Source organism: Thunnus albacares, chromosome 2 (genome assembly GCF_914725855.1).
Source record: "Thunnus albacares chromosome 2, fThuAlb1.1, whole genome shotgun sequence".
NCBI lineage: Eukaryota > Metazoa > Chordata > Actinopteri > Scombriformes > Scombridae > Thunnus > Thunnus albacares.
Genome location: NC_058107.1, coordinates 37,524,277 through 37,547,796, shown reverse-complemented (window position 1 = coordinate 37,547,796; position 23,520 = coordinate 37,524,277). Strand labels below are relative to the sequence as shown.

The 23,520-nt window shown below is 37.1% G+C and overlaps 2 protein-coding genes and 1 long non-coding RNA gene across 12 annotated transcripts in view; 2 read left to right on the top strand and 1 right to left on the bottom strand.

Annotated features, from left to right (window-relative positions):
- Positions 1-18,280, top strand: part of LOC122969286 — a 60,978-nt gene extending 42,698 nt beyond the window's left edge. Inside the window, exons 2-4 of one of the 7 annotated variants that reach the window (XR_006398971.1) lie at positions 15,102-15,235; positions 16,626-16,836; positions 18,195-18,280. This is a non-coding gene — a long non-coding RNA (uncharacterized LOC122969286). Of the gene's footprint in view, positions 1-15,101; positions 15,236-16,625; positions 17,291-18,085 lie in introns of those variants that run through there. The other 6 variants (XR_006398969.1, XR_006398970.1, XR_006398973.1 and 3 more) reach the window with 6 other exon arrangements.
- LOC122968417 (putative leucine-rich repeat-containing protein DDB_G0290503) overlaps positions 1-23,520 on the top strand; it is a 635,740-nt gene that overhangs the window by 531,725 nt on the left and 80,495 nt on the right. The window lies entirely within an intron of this gene.
- Positions 6,685-23,520, bottom strand: part of LOC122968422 (protein mono-ADP-ribosyltransferase PARP14-like) — a 28,612-nt gene continuing 11,776 nt past the window's right edge. For 3 of the 4 annotated variants that reach the window (XM_044333654.1, XM_044333627.1, XM_044333644.1), the window contains exons 10-23: positions 23,271-23,346; positions 22,704-22,940; positions 20,055-20,276; positions 18,677-18,791; positions 18,249-18,398; positions 16,134-16,196; positions 15,012-15,197; positions 13,239-13,442; positions 12,289-12,407; positions 11,344-11,579; positions 10,944-11,218; positions 9,696-9,838; positions 8,680-8,854; positions 6,685-7,990 (exon numbers count right to left, since the gene is read on the bottom strand). In XM_044333654.1, the coding sequence (XP_044189589.1) occupies positions 7,707-7,990; positions 8,680-8,854; positions 9,696-9,838; positions 10,944-11,218; positions 11,344-11,579; positions 12,289-12,407; positions 13,239-13,442; positions 15,012-15,197; positions 16,134-16,196; positions 18,249-18,398; positions 18,677-18,791; positions 20,055-20,276; positions 22,704-22,940; positions 23,271-23,346 (2,485 nt within the window). In that variant the 3' untranslated portion in view covers positions 6,685-7,706. The remainder of the gene's footprint in view (positions 7,991-8,679; positions 8,855-9,695; positions 9,839-10,943; positions 11,219-11,343; positions 11,580-12,288; positions 12,408-13,238; positions 13,443-15,011; positions 15,198-16,133; positions 16,197-18,248; positions 18,399-18,676; positions 18,792-20,054; positions 20,277-22,703; positions 22,941-23,270; positions 23,347-23,520) is intronic. The other variant, XM_044333636.1, reaches the window with a different exon arrangement.

Here is a 23,520-nt window from a genome sequence, read left to right as displayed (position 1 = left end):
CTGTATTTTAGGCCTTAATGCTAAAAATGCTTACAGTTAGCATGTTATACAATATACTGAAAGTACAATGGAGCCAGATGGAGATGTGTCCATTCGTTTTAGAGACATGTTTTCTGATTTTTCCTGCAATTTACCACTAAAAGAGCACATAAAACAACACAAATTGTTCCGCAATGTTTGAGATAAGCCACTGCAAAATGGCCGCCATAATCACAAAATAACTGTGAAATCCTGGAGGGAGTGATTAACATTCAGTAATTATCTCTCTGTATAGTAGTTTTTATTGGTTGTATAGGAGTCCATCGTTCAGGAAGACGATGCAGCATGTAATCAAAGCAAGTGTATCACATTGATATCAGCCTTGCTGTTTACTGTTCACTCTCTTTACACTATGAGAGCTGTATTAAGTTATTGCTAGTGTTAACACAACATGTCCTACTGCTGCTTCACATTAAAAGACTTCAACTGGCCAAACACAGTGGCTTTTATTCTGAAGCAACCACAGGAAACAAAGTAATTGTCATGGAGCTTAGCGCTGACTGATCGTCAAAATGCGTCTACAAAACAAGACAAAGGTCATTTTGGTCATTTTTTGTCAGGGGATGAGTTTGAAATATTTCAGTACTTGCTCTGTGTGCAGCATGAAATCAGATGGAGGTCGTGATTATTACTGACTGACGTCTTTATTAAAACAGAAACACCAGCTCCTCCTCTGTTGGATTTCTGATAAAGCAGCTGCTCAACAAGTCTTTGCTGTAGTATTAAATCACACCTTCTGTTACCACTGTAACCAAGTGTGTCGCCTCATCAACCAGGACTGAAATCTTAAGGATTGTAAAGACATAAAAGAGAACTTGAGGTTGTTAAAATATTAAATATTTCTTACCAAACTGTTGAGTGAGGCTGAGGAGGCTGAAGAGGATCAGAAGTGTCCTCCAGATCTCCATCCGACCCGCCATCACGCTGCAAAATATTAAAAACAGAAATGTGACTGATCATAGAAGTACTAATGCTTTGAGTCTGTCTAAATATTACTTCAACTCTGCAAAAATTGGTTTTGGTCTTGCCTGTTAACAGCATGTCTAAAGAAAATTAAAATTGTCCAGTGATTGCGAGTGATGAATAAGGGAGTGGAGGAGATGCTGTACGCCACAGTGGTGAGTTGAAAAGTAATTATACATTTACATTTATTCATTTGTCAGACACTTTTGTCTAAAGCAACTTACAAATTAGGTCCTGTAGTCAACTCACTGTGCCGTATACATCATGCACTGCACGGCCGGATCTCCTACTACTCATAGAAAATGAACAAGATGCATCGACTTGACATCTGTCAATGGATCCAGTGTGTCTGTAAGGACTTTAATGTCAGCTAGAACACGTGTGGCTCTGACAGCAGGCAGCGATATTTGACAACTTAAATGGAACTCAGTCAAACTTTATTTAACGTTAAATATATAGGGAGCAAGTCCAAATAAGCAACTACGCTTTAGAATCAAACCCAAAAAAACACCACCATAACAACTAATATTTGTAAATAAATTAACAGAAAAACAAGCTCACAGTCGCTTATAATAAACAGACTCAGCAACTGTGTCTGCATGTCAGCATGTTTTAAATATGCTGGAGGGGGCTAGCAGAATTTGGGTGTAGTTACTCTTTAAGCAGGTTTTCTTCAAGAACTTCTCTGTATGGTTCTAAGCCCAACACTGTGATCTTTGAACCGTGAGCATCAGGTTCTAGTGACATTACCATCTACCTAGATGACATTATCATTCCCTAATGTAACAACTGAGGAAAAACTGTACCTGACCAGAATCACTTCCCTCTGGGAAGTTGGTTGTTTTATTGACAACAACCTCCACTCATTGCATGAAGACTAATATCAGCGCCCTAAAGCCCTATCAGGACATTTTCTGACCTGGGAGCTGAAACTGGCTTAACTGTAGTGTTAGCCATAAAGCGAGCCATGAAGTACCACCTCTAATACCAAATATTACAAAGAAAAATAAAAAAATAAACTCACCACTTCGTTAAAAAGTTTGGCCTGTTTCTATATAACTAACTGGGAATGTGTTTTCTACATCCTTTCTACTCTGAAATATTATTTGTGTTTCTGACATAAAAGAGAATCGTACTTCACAAAGGTGTGTGATCAGGAATGGCAGTTAAGTTTTTACTGCATGCTGATAGACAAAGGCTGATTGCTCCATTTTAATGCACAGCAGAAATTATGTTAGGTGCTGCTGAACTGAATGAACTTCAGTAGCAACAGAGAATAGCTTATCTGATCCACACACAATATTTAGCCTAAACAAAGGCGCACAAAACTAGACATGGTGAAAGCAGCAAATGAGCCGTAATACGTGAAAAATAAATAAATAAATGTGCATTTTATTCAAGCTCCACTGTTACATAATGTAATAATTTATTAATTATTTATGTTTAATTTATTCTTGTCACCATCATATATTTCATACACTTCGTTTCTTTGTCCATAGCACATTATTTTCTTTACAGTTCAATGTACAGTAAAGTACGTTGATCCCGATTGTAACCAATAATCTGCAGTACTACATAATGTTATACTGACTATATGTTAAGACTGTCGCTGGCGTCTTCACCATAGCAACGGTCGCTGAGGATCATGGGTAGGCTAATGTAGTTGCTTCCCCTATCGTACAAAACTGACAAAAATACTTCTAAACCAAAATTGAACGGTCTTTTGAATTTGATTTTCTGGATTTTCGTTGGGAAACAAAAAAAAAAATAGATCACGTGATTCCGTTTTTTGTTTTTGGTTTAAAATGAAAAAAGGAAAAACCATGTGACTTCCGTTTTTGGTTTCAAACGCAAAAAAAATAATTGGCTGAATGTCCGCAGACCTGTTCGATATTCAATCCAAAAAGGAATAACGATAAAACGAATCGGCAAAAACCAAAAACAGGCCGGGCTTGATTGGTTTTTCGTTATTTGATTCTGACACCAAAAACGTTTTTTTGTTTTTTGTTTTGAAACAAATAACAGATTCACCATTTTTTGGTTTTTGAATTACAAATGAATTACGAATTATCTGATGATACCTGGGCCATGCAGGTCAGAGTTACAAACACACATTTGAAATGACAGATGACAGTTTTTAACATTGATTTTATGTGTTTCTAATATAATTACTTACAGCAAAATGTTAACGGTTATTTATCAGTTTTTCAAGACCCTCCAAACTCAAAATCTGGGGCAGGTGCTCCCAGATATTTCTACCCGTGGAAGTGGAGATCTGTTATTGCACAGCCTGTAGAGAAAGCTTTGTAAATCTCTGAGGCGTCTTCAGAACTCTCTGATTTTTGTGATACTTTCTGTATTATTTTGAAAGGTAGAATACTTAGATACTACATATCCAGGTAGGAGGCGTGACAATTTTTTTTTTCTCAACATAGTGCAAAGTTACTTAACATAAAAAATTAATACAAACTTTGGCTTTGAAGTTGATGTGTTAATGATCAAAACAGCTGATGGGTAATTAATTTATGTAAGCATAACTTCAGAGTTCTGCTTGAAATGACACAAAACTCAGATTGTGTAAAAGTTGGCAAAACAAAATGTAAAAATATCCCATGTCTGGTTAAAGTCCTGCATTTACATTTTTAAAGGAAAAAATAAAAGCAGTAATTGAGTGAATTATTTATTTGTTCATATGTCACATTTAAAGCAGTAAGTTAGCTTTATATATCAAGGTATAGGTATGCAATGAAATTCAGGCATCAAACATATTTAAATAAGATCTAACATGATGATAGAACAATGTGGAGATCAGGGTTTAACTGCTTTTTCCACGATGGAATATGTTACAGTTCCAATAAAACATACACACACTAAAGTATTTCAGTTTACTGGTTCTTATTTGACTTACCCAAATATAATCCAGGTCTTGTGCAGCTTGGACGACATTTAGAAAATGAGAGGTCAGTCCAGTTTATATAATATCTGTGATGTCCCTCCCTCTCCACCTTCTTGGTCAGGGTTTTGTGTTTTGTTTGCACACATCACACACTGCATTCATTACTGACCTACCTGACGAACATTATTATTATATTATTTTATCATATGTTGACAATAAATGTCAATTAAAGAAACTAAATTAATGCGATTCACTTTTTTGTGTCTGACTTTGAGCCAGTTTGTGACACATTTAAAAAGTATAAGTATATTCTGAAAAAGGGGAGACTTTCTCTCTTTAGTAACAGCAGTCTGAGTTGTTTCCTGTAAAAAATGATTTTCTGTTATACCTGTTGATAACTTTTTGTCATTTGATATGTGATGTGTGTGTAGGAATCAGTGCCAATTATTAAGAAAGCCGTAACTGTAATCGACTCTTTTGTGGTTCCTCATCCTCTTTCGTTTTTGGCTTCTTCCTTTTTCTTCATCCACTTCATGAGCTTTCCAGCTAAGACTGTAATCCTGAAGCTAAAAACGGACACTTTGGTTGAAACTTCTGAGAAAAACTTTGAGGAACACCAGCCTTTGTGTTTTTGTCTCCACTCCCTTTGGTACTAAAGCTCAGTTGTGAAATGACATAATTATGAAATACATTTTTAACATGATTAATGGCTGTTCAAACTGTGATAAAGCTTGAGACCTAACACACCAGTTAATAATTGATATAACACAAATAATAACAGTCAAAATCCTGCTTTAGCCCTAATATATGCAACCCAACAAATAATTCCACACACAATCTTCAGAAATATTCAGTCTCTGATGTGGGTGGCATAGAGCTTGGGATTGTCTGACATTTTGCAATAAACCAAATCTACAAAACCCTGCAGGTGTTACGAGAACTAAATCAGGCCCTCAAATGTAATTCACTCAGTATATTTATTTTCAATGTATTGTTGTTTCAAATGATTTTATTGTGAAGCATAATTTTCAAAGATAAACACACATGGTATGGCCATCCTTCTTTTCATATAAGCAAACAATGTCAAAGGACAGAAAAAAAACCTAATCATACATATTATATACATATCAAAGGAAAACAAAGATCTCTAATCCATAACCAGCCTCACACTCTCCCCTTATCTACCTCCTCCCCACCCCCGCCCCAGACTGCAGTTAAGATTCACATCCTTCTGCAAGATGAGAGACTAAAGGTTGCCAAATTTCCTCATGATCTTTTATCTTGTGTTTAATGATTAATCGTATTCTCTCGAGATGAAGTGTGTCAATTAGTTCTGTGAGCCAGGTAGCTTTGTTGTGCCAGTTTTAGTTTCCTTACATCTTTAGATATCTCAAGAATGATTAAAATTGGATCTGGATCTATCTGAACTTTAAATATCTTTGACAAAAAAAGTGAAGATATTAATCTAGAATCTTGTATTTCAGGGAGAGCATAGCTATGCATTTTCAGTGTATTGCATTGGGTGAATAATAATAGTAATAAAACTGTTCCTTTTGATGCTGTTTGTAAAACAAGACTTGGTCAAAACCTAGAATATGTCTGGTCATGTATGGTCAATGTGTGAAATTATGGCCAGTGTGTTACAGGAATAGTCAGTGTTAGTGTCTATAATGTGAATTCCTGGATATTAGATGTACATCTGTAATTTTCTGTAGTTGTCCCAGTAACATTTGCTGAAGTAGCATCACGTGACATGGTTAAGCTATGTTTGAGTAAAAAAAAGGTTATAAATACATTTGCAAGGACAAAACTTTCCACTCATATCTTGGGATGTTTGATTTGAAAGAGAACTGATTTTATTTAATTACAACTATTCTAATTATTAACTCCCCCTGCTCTTTCATCTGTTTCACTCTGCAGATGTCTCTTTGTTTTTCACTCTGTGTTGAGTGATTATTTGGGTGCTTTAACTGTGCTTTAACTCCCTCCTGCCTCTATGTGCCTTTTTTCTGTCTCTTTCCCAGTTAAGGAGACTGCAGTGAGAAAGCTTTGACAGCATTTAAGGAGGTTTATCTCCGCCCAGTTACTGCAGTTACTGTCAAACCTGCAGAGCAGCCGCCCCACACTAAACTGATATAACAGCTACATGAGTCTCATGTTTTAGTTGCAAGAATCATATTTTAATGCAGTTGTTCTTTGTTTGTGATGTGAAAACATCAGAGAAATAAAATGTTTGTGTCCTGGTATTAGTTCAGTAATAAAATCCAAACACACTGCAGAGCGTCTCTCCTGCTGGCTGCTGACAGCGATGTCAGTCGGAGAGTTGATCACACTAGAGGAGGAGACGCAGAGATGCTGCTACATGTCTGTTTAAAGGGGAGTTTAACTGACTTCACTACATTTAACACCAGAGCTGAAAGCGTCAGAGCTCAGAGCAGGAATACAGTCACTCTGCATCACTACTGTCCTCCACTTCCATCATCTTGTGCTGATTCATTTTGAAAGAGTAACGGCCAATGAGGAAACTCCAACAGGACCAATGGTGTAACTTCATCACTCAGGCACTCACGGACAATCACAGTTAGGCTATAGGGCTGGCCCTGCTGTTGCGGTCCAGCCAAAAATAATGTCATAAAATTTACTACTCAGTCTGACATCCTGAGGTTAAGGCAAAACATGATTCGCACAGTGGATGTGGAGGTTATAGACTGTTAGGTAGGTAAGGTGATACTCTGGTATGTCATACTGGTCATACTGGTGTGTCAGTACAAACACATGAGGCAGAATTTGGATTTGAAACTTTAGTGAAGACACCCTTTAAGTAACTTTACAGGTCCAGAGTCACAGCAAGGTCTTACAAGCAATGAAACATCTCCACTTATTCCCTTAAACACACATAGTCAACTTTCCTTGAATTGGTTCTGGTGTTTTCAGATGTCTGTGGTTGTGTGTTTTCTGTTTTCAATAGAGAATTAAAGGATCATCAGACAGATGATTGACAGGGACATGACTCACATTTGATGCCAATCCATTCTATACATCATGATGTTGCTGGGTCAGGGATTCATCCTCTGAGGAACATAAAAATTTCACTGTAATCGAGCCAATAGTTGTTGAGCTGTTTGGACCAAAGTTGAGGAGCAACAGAACATTTCCATCCATAGAGCCATGACACTAGCATGGCTGATAATACCAGAAAGCTACAGTGCTGCAGCGAAACTGCCCAGATAAGATGTTGTAGATATGAAACATCATTTACCAGATGTAGGCAGCAACATGGCTGCTACAAAGTCCCGCAAGAGGCACTTAAGGTCAGTATTACATAATTACATCAAATCTAATGTGATCTGATGTGACTAGCTAACCCTGCCTATCATAAAACCAAACGTGATCTCAGTTGGGTGAAAGGTTTTGTATATTTCCAAAGAAATCTAACAATGAGGACAAGGGAGGTTTGGATGGAGTCTAACAGTCTGACACAGCTCCATAACTCTCTACAACCAAAAGAAAAAGAAAGTGACAGATTCCAGATGAAGGAAAATAATGACAGTGTGTTAAAATATTTATATTCAAGGTTTTCATGCTTTGTTTTTTGTCATTAAAACATTCTCCAGTTAACTTTAACCTTAAACTCAGATATAGTGTGATGGTTTCTTCTACATTTATGTGTGAGTGTTTAGAAACCAAATCAAGAAAATGGCAACTGCTGCTTGATTTTATTAGAAATTGTTTTTATAGACTGTGAATTTAAACTAGAAAATATGTGATGGCAGTAATCAGAACTGTTGCAGAGTGGGATCATGGTAGTTTATGTAAATGTGATCAGGTACTCTGGGTATGCCTGAATGTCATTGAAGATGACGAACATGCTTGGCGTAGCAGGGTTATCGGTGACGCTGTCATACAGGTCTGAAGCATTTCCAGAGCTTCTGGAAGGTGGGGTGATCATTCCAGATCTACCCTGGACAAAGTCTCCAACCAGAGCCCTGGCCAGGTACATGCGCTTCTGCCCCCTGGCATCAGGCTTGGCGTAACCCCGTGCTGAGTAGGCAGGGTCCACCGCAAAGTATGAGCCATTGCCATACATCGCTCCTACAGAACAAAATAAGAGTAAACACAGGCTCCATTATTAACTAAATACATACATGACTGATTCCCAGTCAAAGAAGTTCAGTAAGAAGACTGCCACTGCTGCACCATGTTTCTGTCCTCTATGAGACTTGAATACACTGTTTAAAAAATACTTTTGTAGATATTAACTCTGTTCTTCTATTGGCCAGAAGTTCAGTGACAGCTCCAGACAGCAAATAAAATCAGAACAACAAACAAAACAAAACAGAAAACTAAGGTTAATTTTAGGAGGACATGAAAGTAGAGCTGCAATAATTAGTCGATCAATCAATTCAAAAAGCCAAACATTCTCTGGTTTCAGCTTTGGGAACCACTGCTCTAAAGAAGTGATTTGGAAATGTAAAATACTGTTCTATGGTAAACAAAGTTTTTGTCAACTAACATCCAAACAAAACAAGTAGCTGACAAAGTTTAGTGTAGTTTTATATGATGGACATTTTTAAACATACATTTGGCATACAGTATACCAAGTGTGTGTTTAAGCTTCAAGTCAAATTCAATATTAGATTTTTTTTAATGCTTCACTTCAGTAGACTTTGAATTTTGTGAAACAGTATAGTAAGTGTAATTTTGTTACCATGCAGTATTTCATCTCAAACTGTTCGATGTAAATATTCCACTGTTTTATGAGTGTGTGCAGCTTTAGTTACCATGTGCTCCTGCGTAACTGCGGTTGAAGCCTTGTTTGTTGATGAGATCGATGGAGTCGGAGCCGGTGCCGTGGAAAAGCATCTTCTCGTTGTTTTTGTGTTTGTTCTTCGCCTCCAGTTGTTTCTTCTTCAGCTGGTAGCTCTGCCACAGTGTCTCGTTTTGTACCCGTTCAATCTGCCAACACAATGAAGACATGACAGGAAATTCAATTTCTGGCATTTTTGCCTTTATTGGATAGTGAGGGGAAAGAGATGGCTATGCAACATGCATGTACATACATGCATGTATGGTCACTGGCTGGAAGTTGCAGTTATATGGCATGCACAGTAACCATTCAGCTACCAGAATAGTCCACGTAAATCATTTTCAAGGCACAACGACATCATTCTTACCACTGCAGTGGCATGAATGTGTTTTATTTTTTTGCAGTATATCTAACATATTGTTAGCCCTGTCATTTGAGATATCAGGGCTCAAAACTTACTAAAATAAAAAGAACTCTTAACGTTATTGATTGGCTCTTTGCATGTCACTTGTAGCATGCTCCATTATCAATGGATATAATGGGCTGTTTATGAGCCAGGGAGGGAGTACTCTTGGGGTGTGTTCATGCAACGGAACTCTGCATATTCATTATGTGCTTTAATGGCGGTTTGCATTTAATACATTTAAGTTAAACTATCGAACATTCTATCAAACAATTTTCGTATTGCTATTGATGAAATGTCGATTGCAAGTGCATATCGCTATTGTTTTACTGCCCAGGCCTAATCTCTCCTGTTATTATTCAAAATCTATACTGAACAAAATGTAAATACTGTATATTCAAGATTTTGAGGTCACTGAGTTATACCAGTGATTCTGAGTTATATATTAACACTAATGATTTGATCTTTTAAGAGAATCTATACATTTTGATTGCCTCCTAATGATCACCTAATGATGCTGAGGGAGTACAGATACCATAATTATCAGTTATCAATACATAGTTAAGATTATTGGAGAGTGAACATACGCTGATGATGTTTGCAGAAAGGCCGGTCTTTTGAAATTCCTTCTCCACATCGCCGTATTCTTTAGATCCCACAGTCAGAGGAAACAGCTTCATGAGGTCGCCTTTCATGTCATCCCAATGTGAAGGCAGAGCAGCATCATCTGCTAAAATAACAATAAGAGTGTTTGTTTAAAGGTAAATTAGTTTGGTGTAAGCTGGATATTATTTTCATAGTTTTGGGCATCATTCAAAACTGTTTTTAGACTAGGGTCACTTTTTACTTTAACTGTTGTTCAAATAAAAAAATCAAATATTCAATCTGTAATGAACTGGCCAAATGATAAATTCCCAGTGTACAAGTGTAACAGGCTGTGCCTTATACTCCTGCAGGGAGCCTTCATAAAAAGCAAAGACTCTCTAAAGCTCCTCTTTGACCAAAAAGTTCCAGGAAATTTGGAACTAAAAGTCTCTGTTGTACAATCCTGTTTGTGTTTCCACCACATGTGAAGAACCATGTAGATTAGGCAAATTAGACCCATGGTGATTAAAAAACGGCTGCATTTGAAACATAATATGAACACATGACGTAACAACATAGAGTCTGTTGTTCTTTGTATTTACTGACTGATGTTTTCTCTCACCCTTTTTCAGAACGAGTCAGGAAGTCAACAGCAAAGCCTAACTTTACTTTTAATGTTAACAAAAACAAAACGAAATTTCCTCCCCTTGTCCTAATATCAGTACCATAATACTTCATTGTTTTATGAATGGAGAATAAAAACCTCCCCTCAGAGCAGGAACTTTTTTAGCACCAGGAACCATCCTACAGTAACTAAATTTAGTTCCTAGTTCCTCAAAGGCCCGCGGTCTAAATATTCTGTACCAGTCAAAAGTGTGGACACACCTTCCCATTCACTTGAATGAGAAAGTGTGTCCAAACTTTGACCGGTATCGTATGTACCTCCATAGAAGATCTGCCACCAATAATAATCCCTGACAATTTGGCCCATAAAATGGACCAAATCTCTAAAACTAGAGAATATATATATTTTTTTACATTTAACACTTGAAATGATGAAGGCACTTGCAAATGACAGGGTAACAGAAAATGTAAACCATACTTTGGTGTTTCATTTCACTTCTTCAAGATTCATTAAACTCTTCTTATAACTTGTGATAACTTTTGTTTTTTTCTACAAAAATGAACCTCTGTGCATTAGAACATGTTTGTGTTTAAACAGGTTAAATAAGGACTATGTAAAGACTCACCTTTCAGGTCTTTTCTAAGTAGCTCCAACTGTTCACGTCCATTCGTTGAAACAGCTCTTTTAAACATTACATCAGCTGTGTAAATTTGGTTGTTAATCTTGATTTTAACATTTTTTTGTTTTTTCTCCAGAGCCTTCTCGAGGTTGAGGTTGGTGTAAATGTCGAACGGCACCATCTTCCCATTGCGATGCTGAAACTGCCATTCTACCAGTCCACTCACTAGCAAGGCCTTGTGTCTCTCGTTCTCCGTCCTCTCCACCTTCCGGATGATGTCTCTGATGTTCAGCAAAAAAACAACAACATTTAAACAAATACTTTAGCATTTGGTGCTCTGGATTGAAGCTTTACTTTGTGTTTTTGGTCCTTTGTGTGTCATTAATTCATTTGGTTGGTGACTGACCTCACTGAAGACTCAGCGATCATGACGTCCCTGGTCAGGCCCTCCAGGTGGATGGTGGGCTCCTGGTCCTCCAGGCTCCTGTCCAGTCGGATGCTGACTGTCAGATTCCTCTGTAGGGCCTTCAGCTCCTCCATGTCAGCCTGCGACAGCTGACTGATGTACGGGTCGATGATGGTTCGCTTCGCCTGCTCGGCCAAAATCAGCTCCTCAATTCTTTTCTTAACCTGACTCACAGCCTGCAGTGTTGGGGAAATGGTTGAAGTGTCCGATTCAAACAGTCATCAATACATCCTGATAATCTCAATGAAGGCAGTATAATGAAAGCACAACAGATGTACTATATGGAAGTGCATTGCATTCACCAATGACAAAAATGTCAATGTAATTTTCAGATAAAAGGTCATAATTATGCAATCTTATCTCATAATTTTAAGATCTTTTCTTGTAATTATGAGATAGTAAGTCATAATTATGAGATACAGAAGTCATAATTATGAGATAAGGCCTCTGATTTTTTTTCCTCATTGGTGAATGCAATGTATGGTTTCTGCTCAGTAAATAACACGTCTCGTTTGTTTAATCCATACAGAAACAGAAATGTAAAAAGTATTATTTGTGGTTTTATAGACAGTTGCTGAAACTATTTCTTTACAAACAACAGTGTATCCATCCGCCCAGTACTTCTCTGCAGCATCTGCTTGTCAGGTATAGTCAGTGAAGACAGGGTTGGTTTTGATCTTTGCACCAGTAAGATGATACCAAGCCTGACAACCTTACTGTGACAACAAGACTTGCTGCACCAAATGTTCAAACAAGAAATAGTTCAAGCACATAACTAGTTTTTACATTTCTGTTTGAACTTAGATTAAACAAGGTGTTAATCGCTGAGCTTTAGTCCTTTCAAAGCAAAGAGCTAAGAAATAAATTGAATAAATGTATGTTAACCTTGGCGTTATCAGCACACAGCTGAAACACTGTGGGCTCAAACTCCTCCTTCTCCAGAACCAAGCGATCAGTGCCGAGTCGTTCCTCCGAAGATCCCGTAAAAAACGCAGTGACAGTTTCTGAAACAACATAAAACAATGTAGTTTGTTGTCTTACATTTACCTCATACCTCAGCATTGGAAAAATGATGAAACTGAATGAATTAATGATATTATAAAGGGCCAACAATAACAGATTCACCAGCAAATGTTTGTAAGATACAATCTCTCAAAGAGTGTTTCTGCTTTATCAAGACATTTAAGGGATAGGTCTGGTTATATTCTGTTTTGTTCTTTTAATCAACAAATCCAATGAAAAGACAAACACCAACAATTAATTAGATACATGGACAATATTTGCTTGTAGGATCAAAGCCTGTTATATCTTATTCCTTGGTGCCGTACATCTCCACTGTGTCCAAAAAACTATTAAAAATACATTAATGAGCCACAGATGAACAAGATAGTACATTCCCCAACAAATCACCCGATCAACATCACACCATTTCCTCCTGTTTGTTAACTGAAAACTACAGTCGCCAGCTGAATTATTGAGCATTTTTTTAGAAATTAAAAAACATAAAATGAAATTATATGTATTTTTGTGGGCCATTTTTAAAGATTTACGTGTTCAGTAGGAACAAATGGGCTTTGTGGCTGAGAGCCACAGACAGAGTGAGGAAGGAGGAAAGTAGTGAGAGACAAACTAACACATTGTTGGTTTGGGTTTTCACATGAGAGAAAGAAACCCCACAATGTCCTTGAATGTCTAAGAAATCACAAAATAATTCTTCAAAACATTTTATTAATCTTGATCAAAAGGAACAGGTAAAAAGGAAAGAAGTGCAGACATATAGTGAGTGAGAACCTGTATCTGTGCATGATGCATTATTAAAAAAAACATTTAAATACCTTTAATCTTGGTCAAGACACTCTTCTCCTCCACATCCTCTCCCTGTCTCTTCTTCATGCTCTTGTGGAACTCCATCACCATGGCCGTCTGGAAGATCAAGATCTTCACGCTCTGAACAAACTTTGCGTGCTTCTTCCTCACAAACTCCACCACTGCGCCAACCATGGCGTCTGCCACTGCCGACGGGTTGGCCCCTCCCTGACCTAACAAATAGACAAGGACCAGAAATGATAAAGATATTGATGAAGTTGAAGATGTGGGGTTGGACAAGGAGATTGGTATGAAGAGTATATAGTATAGAGTATAGTATAGGTGGTGGTGTCTCTAAAGTTCTGTTGGTGTCCTCTACAGGGTGTCGTGCCCATTATATACCTACATGTACGTTATATAAACTATAACTACAATATGAACTGACAACATCCTGATGGTTTAATTCTTCTTCTACTAACAGTGGAGCTAGGAAGGGTGGTGCTAGAGCTAAACTAGTGCTAAAAACTATTAGTCAAATAATCAATCAATACAAAACTAATTGTTTTGTTTTCAATAGTCATTTATTAAACAAAAGTTCAGGGCTGCAACCAATGGTTTTTTTGAATTACTAATTGATCTGTCATTTATTTACTTTATTAACTGATTAGTTCTTTGGTCTGTAAAATGTCAGAAAACTGTGAAAAATAAAACCTGAAAATTGTTTCATCCCAACCAACAGTCCACAAACCAAAGTTTACAGTCATAGAGGACTGAAGAAACCAGAAAATATTCACATTTAAGAAGCTGAAACCATGAGAATTTAGCATTTTTTCTTTTTTTTTCTTTTTTTCCAAATAATGGCTCAAAATGATCAATTTTCCGTCAATTGACTAATCGATTAATCAACTAATCCTTGCAGCTCTTGTGGCAAACATTTGCTGGTTGAAGCCTCTGAAATGTGTCACAAAAGTATTTGCTTCTTTTCTCTTTTATATCAGTGTAAACTGAATATCTTTGTGTTTTGTGCACTTAGTCGGAAAACAAGACATTTGAGATCGTAACAGATATTTTTAAAAAAATTTCCAAACATTTTCTGGAATAAATATTTCGTAAAAATATTGTTGTCAATATTTATTTGATTAATGTGCTCAGAAACTTTAAAGGGAAATCTATATAAGTGGAAATTATGTCCAGTTTTTGGGTCAACAAAATTACCAAATCATTAAGAATCCTCTGGGGATCATGAATATCCACAGTAAAACTTGTCCAGTAGACTTTTTCAGAGAAAATATATGTACAGATATGAAGGCTTATTCATAAAGCATTATGATAATTTACTTTGTAGTTCAATTAATACAAATATTAATACATATCTGAAAAGGTCACATTTAGCTAATGTGTTCCACTTCTGTCTTTTGAAGCTAGTGTTAATGGCTGATGAATTTTAATGGTTGGTGGTTGTGACACAAACTTTGTGCAGTTTTCTCAGAGTTTTTCAGATTTTTCTGACAGAATCTACTTCACAATCTACTGTACCTGCACATCAGATCATATTTGTCTTCTGTCTATTCTAATACAGAGAAATGTGTGAATAACACTCAAGAAATCTGAGTGAGACTCCAATAATTTCAAACAACATGGCTGCGTAGGGAACCAGTGAAATGATAGAAAGGATAAAATAAATAGGTCTCAGCCCCTTCAGAGAAGAGTTTTCTTTAAAAACACAGTAAAAGTGAAACAAAGCTTCAATGTCAGATTCAAATAATAAAAGTCATGTATTTGTAGAATGTGTTTGAACAGACCTGTTCCCAGAGCGGGAAAGGAGACGGAGCTGAACTTGTTGTCCTCGCAGACCTTCAGCACTGAGTAAACCACTTCCTTGATGTTTGCAGGATCATTCTGGCCGACGATGTGAATGATGTTTTTGCTGGGCAACAACCCGGCTGACGTCAAAATCATCGGACGAGGCTGATAACCCGGAGAATTCACTACAGAGAGGAAACAAACAGTCGAAGGTCTAGTCTAGGTAAGACTGTCTTAAATTCAATGTTCTAGTTTTTATAGAACCATAGAGCCTTGCCTTCTCCTTAAAGTTCTTAAAGAACATTGTAAGAAACTTTTCTTATACCAACATGTGACTTTATCTTATGTCACAAAACTTTCTTGTGCTACAAGACATTATACTAACACTTTATTTTATGTGTAACGGATCATTTTTAGGACATTTTACAGAAAAGGTTGTGCAATTTGGTACAAATTATAAGCAAAATGGGAGGAAAAGTTAAGTTGTAGTTTCATATGTAGTTTTTTCTATATTTTTGTAACATTTTCCTAAAAGTAGCTGTTGTGTAACTGGTCATTTCTTTGAAAGGGTTATGTAATCTGGTAGCATATGGGAGAGTTTTTAAGAAAGAATCTAATATGCCAACACTAACACAAACTTAGTATGTTCTGTGAGTTAAAGAATTGTTAAGAGTCTTATTTTATTAAGAATTTTTGCAAATTAACAACGATGAACCCAAATAAAATGAGTGGCCAGCTAAACCAACTTACTTCTTTCTAATCTTTCTAATCATTTGTACCAAATTGCACCACCCTTTCTGTAAACGTCCCAGAAATGAACTGTTAAATTCCTGCAAACTACATCAAAAAGTTCTAGGAAAGTTTCTTGTAAAAACAGAATAATTTCAAATGTGGTTATAATGAGAAAATATGTTATAATAAAATGGAAAATATCGTTAAAGTTATTGATATAACAAGAAACTGAGCAAAAAAATATTAACTGTAATGGTGGCAGCAATATGCTGCAGTAACTGGGACACTCCCAGTTTAGACTGGGCTGAATTGTGTGAATGCAAAACAGAGTGAAGCTGAAAAACTAGCAAACAGTGTGTGAATAAACAGATAAACTTCCAGGTATGTACCGATCTGTGAGCACTCCAGCTCAACTTGTAATCCAGCGCTGTCTAAGATCGCCTTGGACACTCCTAAACAAAATAAAAAGAGAGAAACAGATTCATGAAATGAAGCTGCTGTAAGTCAGGAGGGAAATTTCAAATGAAAATTACTCGTCACTGAGTTAAATATGAAGAAAAGAATAAAGACACACAAAGTTATTATTGTATTATTATTATCATTATTGAAATACTAATGAAAGATGCTGTTGAGTTTTATTGACACTGAAATGTAAGGTAGTTCTCAGGACAGGTGAATGTGAAAAGCTCAAGGTAGCATGAATGTGGACATGATGTGGAGTTTGATGGATCTCTACTGTACAGTACGTTTTCACAGTCAATGGTGTAGATGTGTAGCAGAACACAGAACATTAATTACCGTCAGATCCCGACTGATCTGATGTTAATAAAGTTACCGCTGCTGTGCTGCATGCATCCTCTCTAAGACACTTATCGTTTCAGCTGCTGTGTGATGCTGCAGGTATTTAATAAAGTCAAAGGACAGAATCTGACACACAGCAGCTGTGGACACCAAACAGAACATCAGTACCAATGTTTCTGCAACATCCCGGATACATGGCAATGGCCCCTTGTTCCTGCTAATTCGGGCGACAGTGATTGGAATGAAATTAAAGGAACTTCCTAGACCATCATGGGGTAAACGAGGCTATTGGTGAGTCGAGTGTCTGTGGTTGGTTCACATGTCAGTAATAACAGTGAGAGGAGAGGACTGAACACAGCAGACGATTTTAGACAGCAGAGATTACAACTGAAAAGTTTAAAAAATTTAATTTGGTGAGTTTTACTGATATGGATGACGCCGAGTTACGATGACGCAAGTACCTAAACTGATGAGCTGGTAAATTTTCAAAGGAGCTGTAGTTGTTTCTGTGCTCACAAACTACTCATTTAACTCTGTTCAGATGACGAAGTTGACAACTCCCAGTGGTGGAAGAAGTATTCAGATCCTTTAAGTAAAAATACCAATACAGCAATGTGAAAATACTCCATTACAAGTAAAAGTCCTGCATAAAAAAATCCTACTAGAGTAGAAGTACATAAGTATTATGAGCTTGATGTAGTTAAAGTATTGTAGTAAAAGTACATAAGTATTATGAGCTTGATGTAGTTAAAGTATTGCAGTAAAAGTAGTGGTTTGGTCCCTCTGACTGATATATTATTATATATGACATCATTAGATTATTAATAGTGAAGCATCAGTGTTAGAGCAGCATGTTACTGTTGTAGCTGCTGGAGGTGGAGCTAGTTTACACTACTTTATATACAGTTAGCTAGTTTAGTCCAGTGGTTCCCAACCTAAGGGTCGGGCCCCTCCAAAGGGTCAGCAGATAAATCTGAGGGGTGGTGAGATGATTAATGGGAGAGGAAAGAAGAAAAAACAAAGTTCTGATACACAAATCTGTTTTCAGTTTTTGGACTTTTTCTCTAATCTTTGATTTTTGCTGAAATATTGGATCATTTGAACATTTCTTGAAATGAAAGCATGTGAGAAGTTTAGAGGGAAAAATCACTATTTGGTGGAGCTGTTAACAACTCATAGACATGTGAAATGTGACCCCGACTACACACTGCTTTATGTAAGACGTCAAAAGACAAAAAGGTTGGAAACCACTGGTTTCATCTTTAACAATGTGTTGTATTTTAAAAGCTTGTTATATTATCCATTGTGTCAAATCTTCATCTGAAAAGTAACTAAAGCTGTCAAATAAATGTAGTGGAGTAGAAAGTACAATATTTCCCTCTGACATGTAGTGGAGTGGAAGTATAAAGTAGCATCACAAGTACTTGCGTAAATGTATTTAGTAACTTTCCAGCACTGTCAACTTCTAAAAGCAGCTGCTGTAGTGGAGCTAGTTTGTCTTAGAATATGAAAAGTAAACACGCTTTATTCTTTCATAAAGACAGATGACAGAACGACAGATTGTGTTGAGTTACAGAAGCTGGTGGAACGGAGGCTTGACAGGAAGTGATGTCATGACTTCGGCTCTATTCACTCTGAGACAAACACAGGAAGGAGATGACGGGGAAACCTTGCGCTGCAGTGCTGCCAGGAGGAACAGTCACCTGATTTGAGAGTAAAGTCCTTATTGGAGGAGTTGATGATGACATCACTGGCCTCCTTGGTGATGTCTCCGGACGAAACCTCGAGAGTGAGCTGACCCATCTGCATCCTGTACACACCAAGGGAGGGTGATGATACCTGACCGAAGGATGCTGACACACACACACACACAGCTCATGTTAATGTTCAAAACTAACCAAAACTGAACTTAAGAAGTAGATTAAATTCATTGTTTTAAAAAATATTGATTTAACTCTCCACTGTCTCTAAAATCTTGGATTAAGGTCACTGTATGTCTGTAACTTCATCTCTTCCCATTCTCAAACTTTTACAGATTGTTTTTGGATTGTCATGTGTTATTTCAGTTGTTTTGTTCATAAAATTCCACATAAAGATAAAGGTTTAAATAACGGTGTTGGAGCCTTTTTACCTGAGGACTGTTGTGATTGGCTCTGTGCTTGCTGAACTGGTGACTCGTTAAAATCCTGTGCTTCATGTTGGAAGTTCCTCGGACCAGTCTCACCTCTGAACTCTCTGGTGAAACACTGACAAACAATATATTGCCAAAAAATGGTAATACAGTTGATTTTTCCATCAACACAGATGATGTGTGCAAAAAAAACCCTTTTCCTGTTCAAAACTTAGAAAACTTTGGTTGAAGATGTGTGTTGTGCTAGTAGCAGCTCATGTAGCCTGAGATGAGGAGCTACAGAGGTCTGGTAACCTCACTGCTTTCTAACTCTAACCCAACTGATGCTGACTCAGGAGATATCACTTCCACAGCTCTATATAGCACATAATGGGAACCTGAAAAACATGTTGCCCAGCTCTGTATTCACTTATTATGACATGGGCTACCGTGGGAACTCGTCAAAGGGCTTTTCTGTTCCTCAGCACTGCTGTATGGCTCTCAATATAAAAGGCCTTCACTTATCAAATGGTTGGAGTCATGTAATTACCAAAGGTTGTAGCTTAATGCTTCGTTAGGTGAAAACTAGTCTAGTATACAGTAGTATCTCATTTAATCCAGTTTGTTTGTGCCTCCAAGTTTTTTTCTGCATTTAAGCTGTGACTGAAATCTCACAGCTGAAATGTCCAAATGCCTATGCAGTGATAATGTTACACTAGACTTTTATCGGGGAAGGGGCAAAAAAATGAATAAAGGGCACATAGCACGCACCAGGGCTGTCTCTAGACATTTCAAACATCCGGAGCACAGCCCCAAAGTATATATGAGATGTACATACGCAGTGTGCATGCCAATTTCTTTTTTTAAGATTAATTAATTAAGTAATTAATAAATTAATATCAAACATCAGTGGAGCAAAAAGTCAGATTTGACCTGCAATTTTTTTTAGAGACCTTCCAAATCAAATCAAAAATGTCAAACTGTCCCTTCAAAGGATAAGTTTACATTTTTTGCAATTATTTCACTGGTTTATACTGGTCAACATCTCTTCCTAATGCGCTTCCTATGTAAGTAATGAGAGACAAAATCCACAGTCCTCAATCTTTGTAGAAATGCAGTTAATATGAGGCTTCAGCAGTCTGTGTTAAATCAAGTGTTACAGTCTTTTTAGTACAAAACTACCTCTGTGTTTCCTTGTTTAGCTGCATTGGAGGAAAAGTAACACTATTTTGCACTAAAGACGACTGTGACTTTGTATGCACAGTATGTACTGTATATGTGTTATTTTAAAATTTCAGTACAAGACAAACTGTGCTTTGATTCTCTTGCTGGATGAGTAATACTTCATCTGTGTTTTTATGATGAAAGACTTGTTATCTTCAACAAACCAGAGACTCACATCCACAGTGTGGTTGTCGCTGGGATGGACGACGATGGCCACCTCTCTCAGGTGGCGAGGAGTTCTTCTGCGGCTGTAGCTGTGGATCTCCTTCAGCAGGACTCTGGACACCAGGTCTCTGGGGAAGCTCAGGTTGCCCGTTCCGATCGCGGGGAAGGAGAGTGACCCCATGTGACGCTTCTCAGCCTCCTCCAGACAATATCTGATGATGGATATTAACTCCTGAGACATAAAGAAGACACAGAGAGAACAAGTAAGACTGACGTGAATAAGCTGCTGTCAGTGGTGGAAAGATGGCAATATTTTCAGTAAGTGGTATAACCTCATATGTGGAGATGGCAGGAGCCTATAAGGTTCAATAAATAGATCTTTAACTGGAAGGTTGTTGGTTAAAATTCCTACCTGTCACAGTTCATTTACTGAAGTACTGTACTATAAGTACACACTTGAGGTAGTCCTATTATACTCTGGTATTTCCATTTTATGCCACTGGATACTTCTATTCAACTACAATTCAGAGGGAAATATTCTTTTTACTCCACATTTACAGTATTTCTTAACTGTAGTTATTTGTTTTTTTTACAAATTAATATTGTACATATCGAAAATCGATTGGGTTTATAAAATATGATGCAGTGTTCTAGAATAAACTACCCAACCGTATATGAAATACTTTATATAAGCTCCATTTTGACCAGCTACAGTACAACAGTAAAATGCTACATACACTTTAATGCATCAGTAATAATAATACAATAGTATAACACTTGCTGGAGCTGTTTTTCTGAATTATCAGTTCATCTTTCTAATAATAAAAATTTTTACCTTAGTGACAGTTTCAATGCAGGACTTTACTTCTAATGGAGTATTTTTAAATTGCAGCATTGGTACTTTTACTTAATTCAAGGATCTGAATACATCCTCCAACAATGCTTTTAAGGATGCTGGGCTAACAATTTTTCAAGTATGTCTTAAACCAACAGTCAGGAGCCTAAATGAACATTGAAACATGTTTTTCTTGCTGTAATCATTCCTCCTGGTCATACTGACCATTAGAAGATCCCTTCATAATGACCTTACAATGGAAGTGATGGAGGACAAAATCCACAGTCCTCCTTCTGTGCAAAAATGTATTTAAAAATTTATCTGAAGCTAATATGAAGCTTCAGCATCTATATGAGTCAAATCAAGTAGATATGAACCCATATGAACCCGTCCTTTAAAGTATTGCTTGTCGTTAAATCTCTCAATGTAACTCTAGTTACTAAGGCCGCCACTAGATGTCACTCAAGAGCTATTTGCCACCAACAGAGTGGGGAAAAGGAGCTGTTATCTCGGCCTCCTGTAGTAAAAGTCACATTCATTTTTCCCCACAGACAATGTTGTAGTGACTGACAGTTGGAGTCTCTGATGAACATTAAACTCTTCTGGTTGAATCATCAGTACAAAAGTACAAAAGACAAAATATCTTCTTCTTTGATAAAAAGTCAAAGGTTAAAGCCTGTGGACACGAAAACTGAAGCAGAGAAGTCAAACTATGACTCCCAAGGTGCATTTCAGTAACAAACATCCAACTAAAGAACTTACCAGAACAGTAACGAAGTTGAAAAAATACAAACTGAAGGTCAGTACATAAACCTTTAGTATAGTTAGATTATCCAGCAGACTCCTATGTTTCTATGATAGAGAACATCATTAAAATAAAACTTTGAACTGGGAATTACAGCTAGAAGAAATAAACTGGAACCAGTGCCTCTACAGTACAATATGGAAGTTGTACATGTAGGTCAGTAGTGAAGAAACTGAGTGTTTGGAATATACTGAACACATATTTGAGGAGTTTCTATGGTGTTTTATTATATTTTTCACCGTGACTCTGTGCCTGCATTAGAAACCTTTGAAAGTGTTGTGAATCCTCCACGAAGGAGGAAGATACAAACCTTTCAGACCTACTGGTGATGAGTATGTAATGCTCAAAACTCAGATTTTAAGTTTATCCACCTACTAAGACACTGTTATGTATCTAATGTAAGTCAGTGGTGGGCAAATAGTGGCCAGTGGGACAAATTCTGCAAAAGCATTTGGCCCCTTGATGAAATTTTGACTTTCATAGTTTACATAAAAACATTTAAATATTTTTTCCAAATCTGTTTTAGATTTAAAAATGCCTCATAAAAATCTAGATGAATAAAAAAATTATGTCTAATTAACCTTTTTTTTTAACCATTTTTATGTGTGAATTCCAACAGTGTTTTAATTCCACAACTTCGGCCAATTCAAGCATAACAGACGTGTTCTTCACAAACACATATAGGTGGCGGTCTAACAGACATTCATTTGAACATACATGAAGCAGGAGCAGAATATATTAATGGATAACAAATAAAGTACGTCTCTGGTCTCAAAGTGTACAGAACGCATATTTATGTGTGAGTCATTTTTAGCCGAATTAGTGTTAAAATAAGCTGTAACCTTGTTAAACCTGACATCTGAAAAATGACATCTGTTATCAATCAATTACATTGTGAAATTGATTAAAAAAAAAATAAACAAACCATACAGACATTTCTACTGAACCTAACTGCTGACCGCTACTGTAAGTGTTACACATTAGCCCAAAATATAATCTCATTAATTAAAGCCACTTACCTCCTCTGCCTGGCCTGCTCCGTTGTCCCAAACAGGGCAAACAGTATGAAAGACCTTCCTGCACATGAGGTTAAAGCTGTCAGTGACGACGACGTCGCCGTACTGCAGCGTGGCCACTCTGGCTTCAGTCCGAACAGCTGACTGCAGGCTGGACCCGGCCGCCTGCAGGATCGCTTTAGACACTGCTCCCTGGTTCAGGTTCATGGTCTCTGAGATGGTGTTGACTACGACGTCAGTCTGTGGACCAAAATCACGGAGTCGCACAGAAGTTTAGGACGACAACTGAGACCACCAGTTAATGAACTGATCAACAGAAAGATTATTTAGTCAACTAAATAGTCTCAAGGAAAACTACCAAAAAATATATCTGAGGATTACAGATTAAAAAATGATCAGAAGAGTTTATTTCGTTGTTGTGCAGGAAAAAACAAACTATATCGCAAAAGAATGTCATGATGTTTACTGATTGTGTGTAATATGACAGACTGCTGCGTAGTTGGACTGGCTAAAATATCTATATATATGTATGTATATAGCACAGGCAGCGCAGGGTCAGTCAGTACTTACGGTCTGGTCCTGAATGTTTCCTTTCCAGAGAACAATCTTCAGACCCTCAGCTGTAGTCTGCTCAATCCTCCCCGGCCTACAGCCAATCAAAGAACAGGACTGATGTCATCATAGCGAACATTATCACTGATAATGCATGAAAAGTTTCTTTTTGAATGCTACTCAAAAAGATAAAAATCTCAGAAAAGGTTAGCATCTAGTATAGACTCCCCAGGAAACAATAGGATTTTTATAATGCTTTTGCATTATT